This window comes from Mastigoproctus giganteus, chromosome 7 (genome assembly GCF_048544385.1).
Source record: "Mastigoproctus giganteus isolate SK-2022 chromosome 7, ASM4854438v1, whole genome shotgun sequence".
Taxonomy (NCBI): domain Eukaryota; kingdom Metazoa; phylum Arthropoda; class Arachnida; order Uropygi; family Thelyphonidae; genus Mastigoproctus; species Mastigoproctus giganteus.
The window spans coordinates 6,856,125-6,874,555 of NC_143581.1; the positions used below are offsets into that span (position 1 = coordinate 6,856,125).

Below are 18,431 nucleotides of genomic sequence, written 5' to 3' on the forward strand. Positions count from 1 at the left end.
TGGGTTCTGGGAATGCAAGTGGCTCGAGAGCTTGTGAATCAGTTCATCCTGTCATACTATTAACAGAGGTGGGGGTGCGATTACCCCCCTCCTCTTTGAGGCGACTGTCAGACGCGATGATCGGTTCCACATGGCACACTCCCGGGTTACTTCCGTTTCCGGTGCACAAACGGAGAATACTGACGATGTTCCTCATGAGTACCATGGGCCTGTTACTTAAGGATATGTCATGGTAGCAACAGTACACTGTTGAGAAAGGAGACAGCTGTCTCGGAAAGCTTCGGATTTCTGGTAATTTAACTTATTTTAACGATTTTAGCATTGTTAGTTTTTAACTGTTTTAACCGATTTTATTTCTTTTAGTACTGATTGTAATAGTCCAGTTTACTGTATCATCTTACTTTATTTTAGTTTATTAAATATTTAATTACATGGCTGGTGTTTGAGTATTAATTTTCTTGAATACAGCTTATATCTATCATAGGCTTCCATGTCATCCATTAATTTATAGGTATCCCATGCATTTTTCTTCTCAGCCACCTGTCTCATTAGTTCATCTGACATCCATTTAGGCATAAACCTTAAACAATATTTCTTAGTTGGTATGTAAAGCCTAGAAATTTCAAGATTAATTCTTTAAATGCTTCCCATTTTGAATTTGCTGTTGGTAACATCATCAGTTAGTCCCACCATATAGAATTTAAATACTGTCTCGGATCTCCATAGTCACCTTTATGAAAGCAAAAACCCTTCCCTTGACCCCTAATGGTAGTTACCTCTTTGAGTAAATCCCACTTCAGCACATTGTGATCCTGCCACCTAGTGGTTCCTTTATCTGCTGATTCTTAATGCATGAAGAATCACTACTGATAATCAGATCAAGAGTTGATCTGATTATCAGATCAACTCTTGTTATCAGATACTCTCTCTAGTTGCCTCCCAAATATGCTGATGTAAAAAAAATAATCCAATAAATCCACAAAAGCCTTGCTAGTGTGTGAGTGACTAACCCACAAATTCCAGTCAATATCCAGGAAATTAAAATCCCCCATTATAAGAATCTCTGATTTACTGGCCCACTCTATTTCCCTGTACTGTTTCTTAATATACTTCTATTTCCCTGTACAGTTTACTATACTCAGCAGAGTCATTAGGCCTATAACAAACTCCTACTCTCAATTTTGAACTCCCAGTGCTAGGTCACACCAAACTGACTCGACACTGCACTGCACTGCACTGTCTAGTGATGTCGACTGGCTCCACTTCCTTGGATTTTATGTGTTTCTTAACTAATAGCATAACCGCTCCTCCCTTCCTATCCTGTCTATCCTTCTTTTACACATTGTACTCCCCAAATTCCGGTTCTGCATTCCTTATATATCTGTGCGACACCACGTCTCTGATATCCCAACAATATCTGCCTTTGATGTTTTGACCAACACCTCAAATTCATAAAATTTATTTACCAAACTCCTAGCATTGGTGTTCATGCAAGTATACACGCACCCATTCCTATTCTTAGCTATCCTAACACAACCCATGTGTTTACTTGTACCGCAATGACTCCCAGCAGTCTCTGAAATACCCTGCATCTTCTTTTCCAGGCTGCTGCTCATTCCAATAGAAGCAGTGCATGAATCACTTTCACCTCTGCCAGTGGCTACTGTTGATCTATTTGTCCACATATTCCCCCAATCTAGCAGTTTTCCGACCCACCTAACACTGCGATGCTAACGGTTCTCTACAGAATTCAGATCTGGGCTGTTTCCTGGCTAGCTAAGATTTGTAATGGACAGTTCTTCCAACAATTTTTTCACCTCTAACAAATGTTAACACATTACTCTCGAACCTCCAATGCAGAAATGAAGCTAAAGTAACTAAAGAAGTGCCTACTTTCAATTTTCACCCAATGACAAAGAGTAGAGTCTTCCTGAATGATGCAGTTACTTGGCAGGTTGAAATGGTCTCCAATGATTGGCCTTCTAATATAGCCAGGTATCCACTGGCTTTTATGGAACCTTTTATAAACTGCAGGTGACCTACTCTGCGATATTAAATGCACCGCCATATCATTTGGCTGGTAGGGAATTTTACTGTAGACACCATACAGTCTTGATGGTATTCTTCACCACGTATATGGTGAATCATTTGTCTCCCATCAGAGTCATGCAGGTTGAATTTCTTCTCATCCAAGAAAATAAATGACTTCCACTACTGGGGGGGGGGTCCATTTGACATGATCCTTACACCTAATTAATCAGGCCTTTTTCATTTTTTGTGTGAGGAGGGGCTTCTTAGGATGACAGGCTACAAGTCCATTTTTGAAGAGGTGTCCTCTGACTGTTACTGCACTTGCTACCACTCCTGTACGTTCTTCCCATTCTCTTTTCAGCTCAGACAAAAAGCTTTATGGTTTTTAAGACATAAGCACTTCAAAACACAGTCCTGTTTTGGCATAGAAACTCTTTTGCATCCAGTTCCATTTTTCCTATCAGCAGACCCAGTATTCTTGAGTTTGGAAAGAAATCGACTCACTGTCGACTGATTACACAAAACATTCTATAACCAATACGATGGGAAGAACATCCTTCAAGTAAAGCAATAATAGTACTCTTTTTTTCATGGCGTCAACTGCATGTAACTCGCCATCCTGACACAAGCAAGGAATGACTGCAACTCTTTCAGAGCGTGCTTATATAGCCGAAAGTAACAGCTAATGCAATATTACGTCATCACCTATGCATGTCAATCTTAACTGATGCAATCTGTAAGAAATATTGCCATATACTTACGTTATTCGGATGACAATTACAATTTTAAGGGGTGATACACTTTCTTTGAACACCAGTATGTGTGTGTGTGTGTGTGTGTGTATATATATATATATATGTCATTTTGCTATATCCACAGTTTAAATATTAATATTGAATGACCAGATGTTCTGTTAGCCATATAAGGTCAACAGGACTGTTAAATCAGATATATTTAAATAATCTTAAAAAGAAGTATATATGTGATCAAAATTGAGATATATTTTTAAATCAGCATATAAAAATTAACCAAAACAATGTTTTTTTATTAAAGTCAAATAAAAGAAAAATTATTTTCAACATATAATCATTAAAATATCACCAAAAAACTTATTAGATGTCATACCTTAAGCATAAAACGATGAAAAAATACAACCATTAACAGGCAAAGATCATATACTTCATACTGAGCTTTCTTTTCTACTCCAAGAATACGTGGCCACCAAAATGGTTGATTCTCAGGGAGTGGCTGAGACCACATAAAAAAATTAAACTGAAAGAGGTATTTCACAACTACGATTGCCTGTAAAGAAACGTGATAAATACTGACAGCATAAAAGAAACAAAAACATTTATGTAAAAGATCAATAAAAAGTCAACTTAATTCAAAAAACTTGTAACTTCATATTATAAGGGCATATTACAAAGGCACTTCCATAAAACTGTTTGCATGTGGAGCACAGAATTAACCAGAACATTAATGCAGTAACAGAGCATTCACATTTGTGCACACTGGAATCTGTGGACCTGATTCCAGTGCAATCTTCACACGTACGATAATACGAAAAGAAACATCTTCAGACTCATGAATCCTCCCTTCCACCACCACCATGAGACAATAACTTGAGGTGGTAAGCATTCTCCATATGCCAACACAACCATCAGACTGGAAGAGCATTTAGCATTAATCAGTTCTTTGAAGTGATTAGAGCATGATTAAAACTCCAACTAACTGATTTCCACTGACATGCAGTCAATATAAATCAGTCCTTTTTCTGTATCAGCCAAAAATAAATAAATAGTAATAATAAAAATTCAAATAAAACATAATATTCATATTATTTCCATTTCCACAAGGAAATTATCCAAATCAGCTTTAAACTCAACCAGACTCGCTGCCTCCACATTATTGTGTAGCAACTTATTCTGATGTTCAACAGTGATATAACCCAATGATATAACTTCAGATGCCTCCGTATACAGGTGGGAAAGAGCAGCAGTGCGTAGCACACGCTTCTTGATTAGACCGAGGTTCAAGCCAGTGACCACCAAATGCGGAGGATGCAGAAAGGTCAGGGAATGACCACCGCATATCCCTGGAGAAATATGGCCTCGAAAGCCTTTGAGAAGTAAAGAGTTAACTGCTTGTTTCACCAAACGTTTTCATTGAATTTGTCGAAAAATGGCTAACATAAGCCAGAACATCACCAATGGATCGACACTGACGGAATCCATACTGGCAATCGCTGGTCAGACAGAAGGTTTCTGGTTAGTTTAAGAGCTAGCAGTTAATTGATTCCTCCATTACTTTAGAAAGAGTTGAAGTTTGTTTGTTTGTTATTTGGTTTTTAGGAGCATTAGCAACTAAGGCCATATTGCTCCGAGAAATGCGGTGGTCATTCCCTGACCTTTCCTCATCCTCCGTATTTGGTGGTGACGGGCTCGAACCCCGGTCTAATCAAGAAGCGTGTGCTACGCACTGCTGCTGCTGCTGCTCCTTCCCACCTGGCTACGGAGGTGCCTAAGAGTTGAAGTAATTGCAATGGGACGATAATTGGATGGGAGGGATTTGTCACCCTTTTTAGGAACTGGCTGGATATGAGCAAATTTCCAAGCAGAAGGAAAAACACCTTTGGAAAAAGAAAGTGAAAAAAAGGCAGCAAAAACAGGAGTAAGTTCAGGGGCACAGGTTTTGAGAACAAGTGGGCACAGGTTTTGAGAACAAGTGGAAAACATCAGGACCTGAAGCTTTCTTAGCATCAAGATTAGTCAAAATCCTTCTGACATACTTTTGGCAGAAGACTACAGACGGGATTGAATGGAGCGTGTTGTGAATGGTGGGAAGTGTTTTACCAAGATTATTAATAATGAGTTGGAAGAAAAATGGGATGCTAGCAGGTCAGCTTTATTATCGGCCAAAGTGACAATAGAACCATCTGGTTTTGACAGGGGTGAGAGCAGAGATGGGCAAAAGTTGTGCCCAATAGTTTTGGCAAGAGAACAGAATACTTGGCTACCATTAGAGCAAGCAGCAAGTTTTCTACTCTTAGCCTGTTAAAAATCTAGTTTGGACTGATTAATAATTGCTTTACAATTGTTGCAAGCTTTGGTGTAGGCAGAAAATGAAACTGAACAATTGGAAACAAGCCAATTACGATATGCAACATTCTTCCCCTGAACAGCCTTGGTACTTTATTGGAAAAACCAAGGTTTGGATAAAGGACAAGATTTTAAAGTGGAGTGTGGGATAATGGATTCCATTTCTAAAAGAATAATTTCACTGACCAGATCTGAGCAAACACTGACATCAGAAGTTTTGAAATAGTAGTCCAACCAAGGAAAAGAAGAAAAGAAATCTCGCAGGTCATCCCATTTTACATTCTTGTAATGTCAAACAATACGAGGTTGGGAAAAGCCATGAGATAAAGGTTCCACTGGAGAAGAGACAATCACCAAGTTGTGATCTGAAGTGCCTAAAACACCTCTCAATTCAACCGGGTATTTAGAAAAAGATCAAGCGTGTTGGCTGTATGGTTAGGATTGTCCAGTATTCTTGCAGGTAAATGAACAATCTGTGCAAATTCATTAGTAATTGTAAAAGCCTCAACATCTCAACCAGTTGGGTCAGTGTGACTAGAAAATGGAAGCCGGCTGGAGTTGTGAACATTAAAATCACCAAGGAAAATTACCTCACTGTTAGGAAAGTTGGACTGGAGAAAGTCAAGTTGCAAAGAGAGAAAGTCGAAGAGCTCCAAGTGATTAATGATGTTGGGAAAACGGTAGAGACAACAGATGAATTTGACAGAATGAGGTAGAGAGATTTTAATCTAGAGAAGATCGAAAAGAGGAGATTCCAAATTATCAATTCTCTGACAGGGAATATCGGAACGGACATATGCACAAGTACCACCTTTGAGGCGAAAGGAATCATACAATGAATAATTTGGTTAACTGAGATGAGCAGTAGTTGAATCAACTGATAGCTGAGATTCTGTCAGAAAAAGTACATCAGGTTTGGCAGACTGCAAGTGGAAGTGGACATGGTTGAGATTAGAATTGAGACTACGTATATTTGTGAAATGAACTAGCAAGTGTTTGGGAGGTTTAGATCATTTTGCAGATAAGCTTACTCTATTAGTTTGACAATTCATGGTGTATTCAATAGTAAGAAAAAGTGGGGGACTATGCTATATGAAGTAATGAAATTTTTCAATATGGCGTACACATGGTAAGAATATACCCAGATCCTTGACATAATGTGGCCTCAACAATGCCCCCCACATACACACTACTCGGACTATCTCCAGTCACTGTCTGGCAGAGTAGAGGTAGCAAGATTATAAACTAGCTGATCCAGAAGCCTCCTAAAGAATTACCAATAGGTTCGGTCCGGCTTGCAAACACCATTTTAGGGCTGTACCTTCAAAGTGTAAGGAAGATTGGATCTCGCCATGATGTCTATCATAACCTCTAAAGTCATCAGTCATACTGCATGATGGAAGAGATGGGGAAGGGTTGACCATAACTTAGCTCTGGAGATTAAAAATAGGTTCCACCACTTCAAGCTTCCAATAAGCAAAATGGTGGTATTGCATCGGTTGATGAGAGTCATCTACCACCTAGTATTGCCTGGTAACACAGAGGGGCGGCATTCTGCATGTGGTGTGGGCACCACACCTCGACCCCTTCTTATGTTGGTTCACACCTGGGTGGTCACCTACAGTGTGCTTGTGTATGGGGGCTATACCCACGATTACTAGCAGTCCCACCATCATGAAGGTGCAAGCAGAGGATTTGATTGTCACAGACTGTCTGGACTTTGCCGAAATTGGGTCCACTTGACTTGAGTGTCACCCAAATATAAGTTCCATCAGCCTTTTAGACTCCCAGATTGCAAATACAGCTTGTCTGGCATATCTGAGAGAATGTCTGTGACAACCTCCAGGACCAAAGTTTTATTAGAAGAAGTGCAATACCTGGTACCCACAATATGAGATAAAATCAAACGATGCTTTAACACTACTCATGTAGTTAAACTTATGGGGAAACTATGGTGTATTTACACCAATATTATATAAGTACATTTATTGTTGCACCATTACCTAAAGGCAATTTGATTCTCATGTCACTTAAATGAGCATCGTGTGTTCTATTTCGATTTTTTGTTTTAATTGAATTCATAGTCTAAATCCTCGCTCCCATTCTACAATTGATGTCTGAAATGTTCCCATAATATCATAGAGATTGGATATGTTTACAAAACTCAAAATTTCTAAGTACAAAATTTAAAGTGTCACAAAGTTTTAAAATGTTCCAGTTTTAGTATTTTTGGCAGTTATAAATTTTAATTCTGAAAATTCTTCTGATATTTTAGAAATAACATCAACTTTAATTATTTGTAATAAATCGTAAATATTTTTTTGCGAGGCATATATCACAGTGGTTTTCAACCTTTTTTATAATAATGGCGCCCTTAAGTAATTTATTTTATTTTATGGCACCCCTACTCAATTTTTGCCTGTTAGATCCGATTCTGTGTGTGTGTGTGTGTGTGTGTGTGTGTGTGTGTGTGTGTGTGTGTGTGTGTGTGTGTGTGTGTGTGTGTGTGTGTGTGATAATTTTATTCTTTATATAAAAGTAATAAATAAACATCAATTATAGATCACCACAAAATCCAATGCACCCCAATTCCGTGGGCATTGGATCATTGATTTTGTCCTCGAGGGTGTGGAATACATGTAAACTATTTGTATAATTGATTCAACAATGGAGAGCAACTGCAAAATGTCTGGATAACCATCTGACTTCATTTAATGGTCCAAAAGATACAAATCGTGTTCTGTAATCTGGGCTAGTTCTTCTAATTTTCCTTTTTTTATGCTAGACCTGCTAAACATTGTGTATATAGTTCTAAGCAATGTCTATATCTTGCATAATAGATACATTTTTCCATGCATCGCCCAATCCTAAACATCCATCTGAACAACGGTGTGCACACTGTTGTTCAGATGGATGTAATATTTCCTTTTTGAGAATTGCTGCTACTCCATTTTTCCTACCAACCTTAATCTTGCTCCATCTGACATGAACATTACCATCTTTTGAATATCAAGATATATAGGTAGCAAAAAAATTTCATTTTTTCTAAAATGGACATACTGTCACTGTTTGTAAGCTTCAAAATACCTCCAAATACTGTTTTGTAATATGTTTAATTTTTCACTCGAAATTTAAAATAGAAAATTAATACTTTCTGTACTGAAATATCAGTACAGAAAGTCTACAATTAACGTGTGAAAAGTAGATTCTCTTATTTCGTTCAGAATATTTTTTATAACAGAATTTATACATTCTACAAATTCAAATGAATAATTTTTGCTTCTCCAATTTTTAGGTATATCTATAAATTTTGCCATGTGTTTGAATGCCTTGTACAGAGTTCACTGATGCATTAATATTTATGGCTAATATCACATCATTAATTAAAACCTTAACCATATCAAAATTAGATTTTAATCGTTCACTTCTTTCTTTTTTATGTTACATACTTTTACAGTTTCCATCAAAATACTTAAAATTCCACCTTTTTTCAGATTACATAACTTGGAAACTGCATCTATATGTATCTTCTGACTTAGATGCTGTTTTAAATAATCTAGTTTCCATTCTTCCCATACTAAATTCTCCTGCAACTTTTGTTTTCGCACAAAAAGTACACAAGATGAAACCATTTTCTTCATTGTATTGAAAAATATCTACTAGTTTTAGGCTTTGCTTTTTATTTGATGATGGAATTTCTGCATCAATTTGTTTTAAAAGCCAATACTTTTAAAATGTTTTGCAAGTTTTTTTTTATTTACAGTATTTACATCTTCAGTTTTTCTTTTGGACATTTCTTATCTGAAAAATTTTAAAATTAAAGAATTTTATTAATTCTCTGTATTTTGTAAATGAAGTTATTATAAAATATTAGGAAAAATCACAAATTATTAACCCATTATTAAAACAGTTTATAAAAATTTAAAAAAAAAATTTAATTTTTCATATTTTACCTTCTTTAATAAAATATTAAGGAATACTAAACTTTTTTTTTTTTTTATGTATAACGAAAAATAATTCAGATCAGTAGATCCACCGACATTCTGCCCACATATTTTTACGTATTAATTAGCAAAAATTAATATGTAAAAAACGCGACTTCGAAAATTTTCATGATCGCAATACATTCCTTATAAACTCTAGCCCCACATGTGTGTGCATGTGTGTGTTCAGTGGATGGAATGTAAAAATGCTGACGTTCCCTATTATATGGTATTTATATTATTTTTATAACAATAAACTCACCTTGAAAACATACAATATAAACTACAACCACTACAGTCCTTTATATATTCATAATGCAACAATTTTTTTCATATAAATAAAAATCAACACATAACTTTTCACTATGTATTTGTAAATAAAACATGGAGGAACATGTAATGCAATAGTGAATGTTATTGCATGAGCTATCCCCCTTCCGATATCCATTCTTCCACTAATTCCCCTGTCGCCATCTAGTACTTTTTTTTTTTTTTTTTTTATGAAAACCCCAAACATGAAAGGTATCAAAACTTATAGTACTTAGTACTGTGCATGGGTTGAAGGTGAAGTATGGGGGGGGGGAGCCGGAAACTTTGCTCGAGAGACTAAACATGGGTTTCACCACTTCAAGCCTCCAATAAGCAAAGTGGTGGTATTTCACCGGTTGATGAAAGTCATCTACCACCCATGTTGGCTGTGTGCACAGGAAGTAAAACCACCTGTGCAACTTCATAGAAATCAGTGCATGGCCATGAACATGCACAGCTTAGAAGGAACCGTGGTCACAAGCCACCTCTAGGTAGAGGATATTTTCACAAATAAGTGATATATTAATTTTAGTTAAAATACAGCCATTTAAGTTGTTAATTTCTTCAAGGAACTTCCAAATATTACAGTGTTCAACGTTACAGTAGCATTGTTTGCATGGACCAGTGATTTTCCAAGTTCTTTATTGTACAGTGAAAGTACTAGTTTTTAGTGTGACAATGGGACAACAAAAATGAAAATTACTGATGAGTTTAACGAACAACTACACACACAAAAATTTTTATTATCCCCCAAAAATAATGGATATTGCACATATTGATAGCAGTAATCAGGGCATGTGATTAAAGAAAGCAAGCTTATGTAGCATCAGCCACATGGGGGGGGGACCGCATTTCACACATCAATCCCTCTAAACATTTGCCCAGTTCCTCTTTCAATTTATTTAAACTATCAACTTCCACGAAAGATGGAAGTTTGTTCCAGCAATCAACTACCCGCTGGCTAAAGGCAAATTTCCACACATCTATTCTACAATTGTCTTTCCTCAATTTGAATTTATGGCCTCTCAAGGTTCGTAATCTAAGCAAGAGGAAGAATCACATTACCACTGAGCCTACTTTCAGGGCATTATACATCAGATCACCTTGCAGGTGTCTAGTCATCAAATGGCACAATTTGCAGAACTTAAGCCTTTCTTTGTAAGAAAACCATTTTCCCCTCACCAATTTTGTTGCCATTCTCTGTATTCAATCAAGCAATTCTACATCTTTCCTAAAATGAGGCCTACAGACCTGTACACATGGCCTGACCATTTCATTATACAAAAGAATAATCACCTCCTTTTCCCTACCAGCAAAATTACTGTATATCATTGACAATAACCCCATGACCTGCTCTAGCAGCCTGTCTGCACTGCTCAGAAAATTTTATTTGACTGCACAATTATCCCAGGTCTTTTTCATTTTCTACTGCCCTAAGTGTAGTACCACAAAATTATTATATTATTATTAGCTATATGGTGCAAGGAAGCCCGAGGCTTATGCTGCACCAGCCAAAAAAATAAATAAATCCCGAGTTACCCTGTGAGAGAGAGAGAGAGAGAGAGAGAGAGAGAGAGTCAAAAGTAGGAGAGAATCACCACGAAAGAGAAGAACGATTACATCCAGCTCAGGACCCTGGGTGTGCCAAGACCATACTCACCAGATATGAATATGGGCTTGGCACAGCCCCTCGGGTAGAACGTTTCTCTGGGGTTACTGCTACCCACATGCAGTACTTTGTGCTTGTCAATGTTAAACTTCAGTTGCCACTTCTCAGCCCATCTGACTAAATGTTCTAGATCCTGTTACAGTAGCATACTGTCATTAAAAAGCCTGCAAACCTTCGTAATCACATGCAACCTTGGACATTAAGCCTGACATACCTTCATCAATATCACTGATAAATACACAAAACAACACCGGGCCCCAACACCGAACCATGGGGACCTCCACAAATAACATTAGTCCATGAAGAGCAGCATCCATTCATTACCACTCGCTGTTTTCTCCCAATCAACCATCGTTTCGTTTCATCTATTGTAGCAACTTACCCTTAATACCATACTGCTCCAATTTGTACAGCAGTAGCTTTCCTAAGCTACTGCTGTACAAATTGGAGCAAAAGCTTTCCTGAAATGCAAGCATATGATATCAAAATTTTTTGCATCCAGTTCCTTTGTAACCATATCATAGTATCCAATCAAATTTGTCAGAGAAGACTTTCCCTTAACAAACCCATGCAGTGTCTGAATTATTATTGCAGTCTTGTCTAGATGACATGCAATGCAACTTTAATCAGTGATTCCATTATTTTCCCCAGAACAGAAGTTAAACTGACAGGCCTAAGGCGCATTTAGGGCTAGAGCCTCAAGCTGCGGACAAATTTAGACTATGTATATAAAGTGCTTAGCATCATAATACACAGCCATTTCTGAATAAACAGAAAATTTTTAAGGTGGCATCGTTTTAGGTTATATCTCATATTGTGAATGCCTTCACAACGAGTTGCCATGATATTGCACTACTTCGAATAAGTAACGCTTCACCTAAGGAGAAGACTAGTGTTACTTATTCTCAGATAGGTACCACCACCCAGACAGCACTGTTTCAGGGCTATTTGGCCCTTCGTCAGTGAGTGGGTAGGTACCCAAGTGATGCAATGATGGCAAAAACAGTTATGAAGTATAACTCCAAAATATGAGAGATGCCTGATGGTGTATGATGTATTTAGACTAAGGCGCATTTAGGGCTAGAGCCTCAAGCTGCGGACAAATTTAGACTATTTAGAAATTTGTCCGCAGCTTGAGGCTCTAGCCCTAAATGCGCCTTAGTCTAAATACATCATACACCATCAGGCATCTCTCATATTGTGGAGTTATACTTCATAACTGTTTTTGCCATCATTGCATCACTTGGGTACCTACCCACTCACTGACGAAGGGCCAAATAGCCCTGAAACAGTGCTGTCTGGGTGGTGGTACCTATCTGAGAATAAGTAACACTAGTCTTCTCCTTAGGTGAAGCGTTACTTATTCGAAGTAGTGCAATATCATGGCAACTCGTTGTGAAGGCATTCACAATATGAGATATAACCTAAAACGATGCCACCTAAAAATTTTCTGTTTATTCAGAAATGGCTGTGTATTATGATGCTAAGCACTTTATATACATAGACTGACAGGCCTGTAATTACTCTTGTCACCTTAGATCTCCCTTTGTGAATTGGGGATACATTTGCACATCTCCATTCCGTGGAGACTTCCCCTGAATTCAAGGAATCTCTCATAATCTCTCAAAGGACTTCCTAATTCATTTCACAAATATACGTGGTCTCAATTCTAATCTCAACGATGTCCATTTCCACTTGCAGTCTGCCAAACCCAATGTACTTTTTCTGACAGAATCTCAGTTATCGGTTGATTCATCTACTGCTCATCTCGGATGCCCGAATTATTCGCTGTATGATTCCTTTCGCCTCAAAGGTGGTACTTGTGCATATGTCCGTTCTGATATTCCCTGTCAGAGACTTGGCAATTTGGAATCTTCTCTGGCTTAAAATCTCTCTACCTCATTGTGTCAAATTCATCTGTTGTCTCTACCATTCTCCCAACTCCACTAATCACTTGGAGCTCTTTGACTTCCTCTCTTTGCAACTTAACTTTCTCCAGTCCAACTTTCCTAACAGTGAAGTAATTTTCCTTGGTGATTTTAATGTTCACAACTCCAGCTGGCCTCCGTTTTCTAGTCACACCGACCCAGCAGGTCGAGATGCTGAGGCTTTTGCAATTACTAATGACCTAGCACAGATTGTTCATTTACCTACAAGAATACCGGACAATCCTAATTATACAGCCAATACGCTTGATCTTTTTCTCACAAACAACCCTTCTAAGTATACGGTCGAAGTGAGAGATCCTTTAGGCACTTCAGATCACAACTTGGTGATTGTCTCTTCTCCAATGGAACCTTTATCTCATGGCTATTCCCAACCTCGTGTTGTTTGGCATTACAAGAATGCAAAATGGGATGACCTGCGAGACTTCTTTTCTTCTTTTCCTTAGTCGGATCACCGTTTCAAAACTTCTGATGTCAACGTTTGCTCAGGTCATGTCAGTGAAATTATTCTTGCAGGAATGGAATCCTTTATCCCACACTCCACTTTAAAATCTCGTCCTTTATCTAAACCTTGGTTTTCCAATAAATGTGCTAAAGCTGTCCAAGAGAAGAATGTTGCATATCGTAATTGGCTTGTTTCTAATTCTTCAGTTTCATTTTCTGCCTACACCAAAGCTCACATCAGTTGTAAAGCCGTTATTAATCATTCCAAACTAGAGTTTGAACAGGCTAAGAGTAGAAAACTTGCTTCTTGCCCTAATGGTAGCCGAGCATTCTGGTCTCTTGCCATAGCTACTGGCTGCAACTTTTGCCCATCTTTGCTCCCACCTCTGTCCAAACCAGATGGTTCTGTTGCCACTGCAGCCAAGGATAAAGCTGACCTGTAGCATCCCATTTTTCTTCCAGCTCATGTATTAATGATCTTGGTAAAACACCTCCCACCATTCCTAACACCCTCCATTCAATGCCTCCTGTGGTCTTCCGTCAAAAGGATATCAGAAGGATTTTGATGAATCTTGATGCTAAGAAAGCTCCAGGTCCTGATGGTATTTCTCCACTTGTTCTCAAAACCTGTGCTCCTGAACTAACTCCTATTCTTTGCCACCTTTTTTCACTTTCTTATTCCAAAGGTGTTTTTCCTTCTGCTTGGAAATTTGCTCATATCCAGCCAGTTCCTAAAAAGGGTGACAAATCCCTCCCATCCAATTATCGTCCCATTGCAATTACTTCTACTCTTTCTAAATTAATGTAGAAATCAATTAACCGCCAATTAAACTACCTAGAAACCTTCCGTCTGATCAACGATCACCAGTATGGATTCAGTCAGTGTCGATGCACTGGAGATATTCTGGCTTATGTTACCCATTTATGGACTAATTCAATGGAAAGGTTCGGTGAAACATAAGTAGTTGCTCTTGACATCTCAAAGGCTTTTGATCGTGTTTGGCATAAAGGTCTTCTAAATAAGCTTCCATCTTATGGTTTGCCAACTGTTTTTAGTAATTGGTTATCCAGTTTTCTCTCTGATCACTTACTGCGGGTGATGGTAGATGGTCTCTTCTAACTCTGTCTTCTAACTTCTCCACTAATGCCGGTGTCCCCCAAGGTTCAGTTCTTTCCCCCACTCTTTTCCTCTTGTATATCAATGACCTTCTTCCATTGACTGGAAATCCTATCTATAGTTTTGCCAATGATAGCACATTGCATTCAACTTTCCATTTTGAGAAACCTTGTCCTGCTCAATCAGCTTCAACTTCTCGAAAATCTGCTACCAATTCCTGAAATGCTGATCTCCAGGTAATTCCCCAGTGCGGCAAAGACAACTTAGTTGATTTCAATCCTTCTAAAACTCAGTCTTGTCTTATATCTCGCAAAAAGGATTCTTCTGTTCCTATGCTTATCTTTAGTGACACTCCGATTTCTAGGCAAAACGATATATCTCTTTTCGGGATTACCCTGACTTCTAATCTCTCTTGGCACAAGCACATTACAAATATTGCTTCCTCTGCATCTAAAAATCTTGGTTTTCTCTTTCGCTCTCGGCGTTACTTTTCTTCCGAAAAGCTGCTCACTCTGTATAAATTGCAAATCCGCCCTGCCATGGAATATTGTTCCCACATTTGGGGTGGAGCCCCCCAAAACCTCTCTCAGGCTTCTTGATTCCATTCAGAAGAGGGCAGTTAGGTTAATTAATGATTCATCTCTAACAGAGTCTCTCCACTCGCTTTCTCATAGACGCACTGTTTCTGCTGCATGCCTCTTCTACAGATACTTCCATGGGCACTGTTCTTCTGTATTGGCTTCTATAATTCCTGCTCTCTCTTTCAAAACAGTCCGAACATGTGCCGCCACTAGCCAACATCCATTTACTGTCCAACTTCAAACCCACAGAACCAACTTTTCATCTTCCTCATTTATTCATTCAACTGCCGTTTTCTGGAACAAACTTCCTTCATAAGTATTTCCTGAAAATTGCAATCTACAGAAGTTGAAGTCCAATGTCAACAAATATCTTCTTTCGTCTTCTTAACCTCAAACCCAAGCACGGTACTAAGTACTATAGGTTCTAATACCTCTTGTGTTTCACATAAAAAAAAAAAAATTATGGCTAAGGGTTTGCTTACTTCCTTTGCTTCCTCCTTTAATATAACTGGATAGATCCCATCCACCCCAGATGCTTTTCTTACTTTTAACTTCAACAGTTTCTCTTCCACTTTGCTCTCAGTTATTACAAAATCATTAAACACCCTGTTACAGTTTGATAAACTTCGGGTATTTCCCTACCTTAAGAACTCATGTGTGAATGTAGATGCAAAATACTCATTCAGATTATCAGCTAACTGAGCAGGATCATCAACAGTCAAACCATCGATATCAAGTGGACCAATCTGATTCATCTCCATCCTTCTAGAGTTTATATAAATAAAGAAGTCTTTGCTGTTTTTCTTAGAATCTTTTGCCAAAGATTTCTTGTAATCTGCCTTTGCTTGCCTAACTTTGTAAAGAGTTAATTGTACAGAGAAACAGAGTGGGCTAGTAAATCAGAATGCCTTATAATGGGTGATTTTAACTTCCCACATATTGGCTGGAATTTGTGGGTTGGTCACTCACATACTAGTAAGACTTTTTTGGATTTATTGGATGATTGTTTTCTGCAGCAGCATGTTCAAGAGGCAACCAGAGAGAGTAATACTCTTGATCTGGTTATCAGCAGTGATCATTCATGTATTAAGAATTTGCAGATAAAGGAACCACTAAGTGGCAGTTTGTTGTTTGTTTGTTTGGTTTTTAGGAGCATTAGCAACTAAGGCCATATTGCTCCAGTATATGCGGTAGCCATTCTCTAACCTTTCCGCATCCTCCATATTTGGTGGTGACAGGCTCAAACCCCAGTCTAATCAAGAAGCGTGTCCTATGCATTGCTGCTCCTTCCATAGGTGGCAGTGATCACAGTGTACTGATGTAGGATTTACTTAAAGATATAATTACCATCAGAGGTAAATAAAAGGGTTTTTGCTTCCGTAAAGGTGAGTACAGTGGTCTCAGAAAGTTTTTAAATTCTGTACAGTGGGATCAACTGACGATGTTACCAACAGTAAATTCTAAGTGGGAAGCATTCAAGGAATTAATCGTGGATGCTACTAAAAGTTTCATAACTATTAAGAAATATTGTTCAAGGTTTAGGTCTAAATGGTTATTAAATGAACTAATGAGACTCGTGACACAGAATAAAAATGCATGGGATGCATATAAATTATCAAGTTACTTAGAAGCCTCTGGAAGATATAAGCTAGTCTGTAATCAGGTCACAAAGGAGGTTAGGCAGGTGAAGGCAGATTACGAGAAATCTTTGGCAAAAGATGCTAAGAAAAATAACAAGGATTTCTTTACTTATATAAACTCTAAAAGGAAGGGGATGAATCTGATTGGTCCACTTGATATCGATGGTTCCACTGTTGATGATCCTGCTCAGATAGCAAACAAACTGAATGAGTATTTTCATCTACATTCACACATGAGGAGTTATTAAGGTTTGAAAATGGCAGAAGGTTATCAAATTGTAGCAGGGTGCTTACTGAATTTGTAATAACTGAGATCAAAGTGGAAGAGAAATTTTTAAAGTTAAACATAAGAAAGGCACCTGTGGTAAATGGGATCTATCCAGTTATATTAAAGGAGGCAAAAAAGCAACTAAGGAAACCCTTAGCCATAATTATGAGATCATCTTTGAACTCAGGGGAGGTTCCCACGGACTGGAGATGTGCAAATGTATCCCAATTCACGAAGGGGGGGGGGATCGAAGGCCGAGACGAGTAATTACAAACCAGTTAGTTTAACTTCTGTTCCAGGTAAAATAATGGAGTCACTGGTTAAAGATGCATTGCAGGATCACCTAGACAAGACTGCAGCAATAATTCAGATACAGCATGGGTTTGTTAAGGGAAAGTCTTGTCTGACAAATTTGATAGGATATTATGATATGGTTACAAAGGAACTGGATGCAAAAAATAATTTTGATATCATATATTTGGATTTCAGGAAAGCTTTTGACACTGTTGCGCATGGAAGACTATTGTACAAATTGGAGCAGAATGGTATTAAGGGTAAGTTGCTACAATGGATAAAAGGATGGTTGAGTGGGAGAGAAGACAGAGGGTGGTAATTAATGGGTGCTGCTCTTCGTGGACTAATCAGGCTTAGTGTCGAAGTTTGCAGATGATACAAAGGTTGGCAGGGTTGTTAATGACAGTAATGGCAGTGTGCTACTGCAACAGGATTGACAAAACCCCATGCCCTGGCAGCCTGTCTGCATTGCTCAGAAAACTTCATATCTGACTGCACAATTACTCCCAGGTCTTTTTCATTTTCTACCACCTTAAGTTTAGTACCAACACAGTTGGTACATTTCTCTGGGGTTACTTCTACCCATATGCAGTACTTTGCATTTGTCAAGGTTAAACTTCAGTTGCCACTTCTTAGCCCATCTGCCCAAATTATCTAGATCCTGTTGCAGTAGCACACTGGCATTACTGTCATTAACAACCCTACCAACCTTCGACATTAAGCCTGATATACCTTCATCAATATCATTGATAATATACAAAACAACAGTGGACCCAACACCGAACTCTGTGGGACTCCACTAATAACATTAGTCCAGGAAGAGCAGCACCCATTGATTACCACCCTCTGTCTTCTTCCACTTAACCATCCTTTTATCCATTTAGCAACTTACCCTTAATACCATTCTGCTTCAATTTGTCCCTCTGTATAAGGAAATGCAGGCCATGCCTTGAGTACTGCATACAGGTCTGGGGGCCTCATTTTAGGAAGGATGTAATTTTGCTTGAGCGTGTACAGAGAAGGGCAACAAGATTGGTGAGGGGAATGAAGG

At 38.2% G+C, this 18,431-nt stretch overlaps 1 protein-coding gene across 1 annotated transcript in view; it reads right to left on the reverse strand.

The window, feature by feature from the left end:
• Positions 1-18,431, reverse strand: part of LOC150082462 (piezo-type mechanosensitive ion channel component-like) — an 861,219-nt gene that overhangs the window by 176,989 nt on the left and 665,799 nt on the right. The window contains 1 exon segment of the mRNA XM_090377768.1: positions 3,157-3,333. Within this exon segment, the coding sequence (XP_090233894.1) occupies positions 3,157-3,333 (177 nt within the window).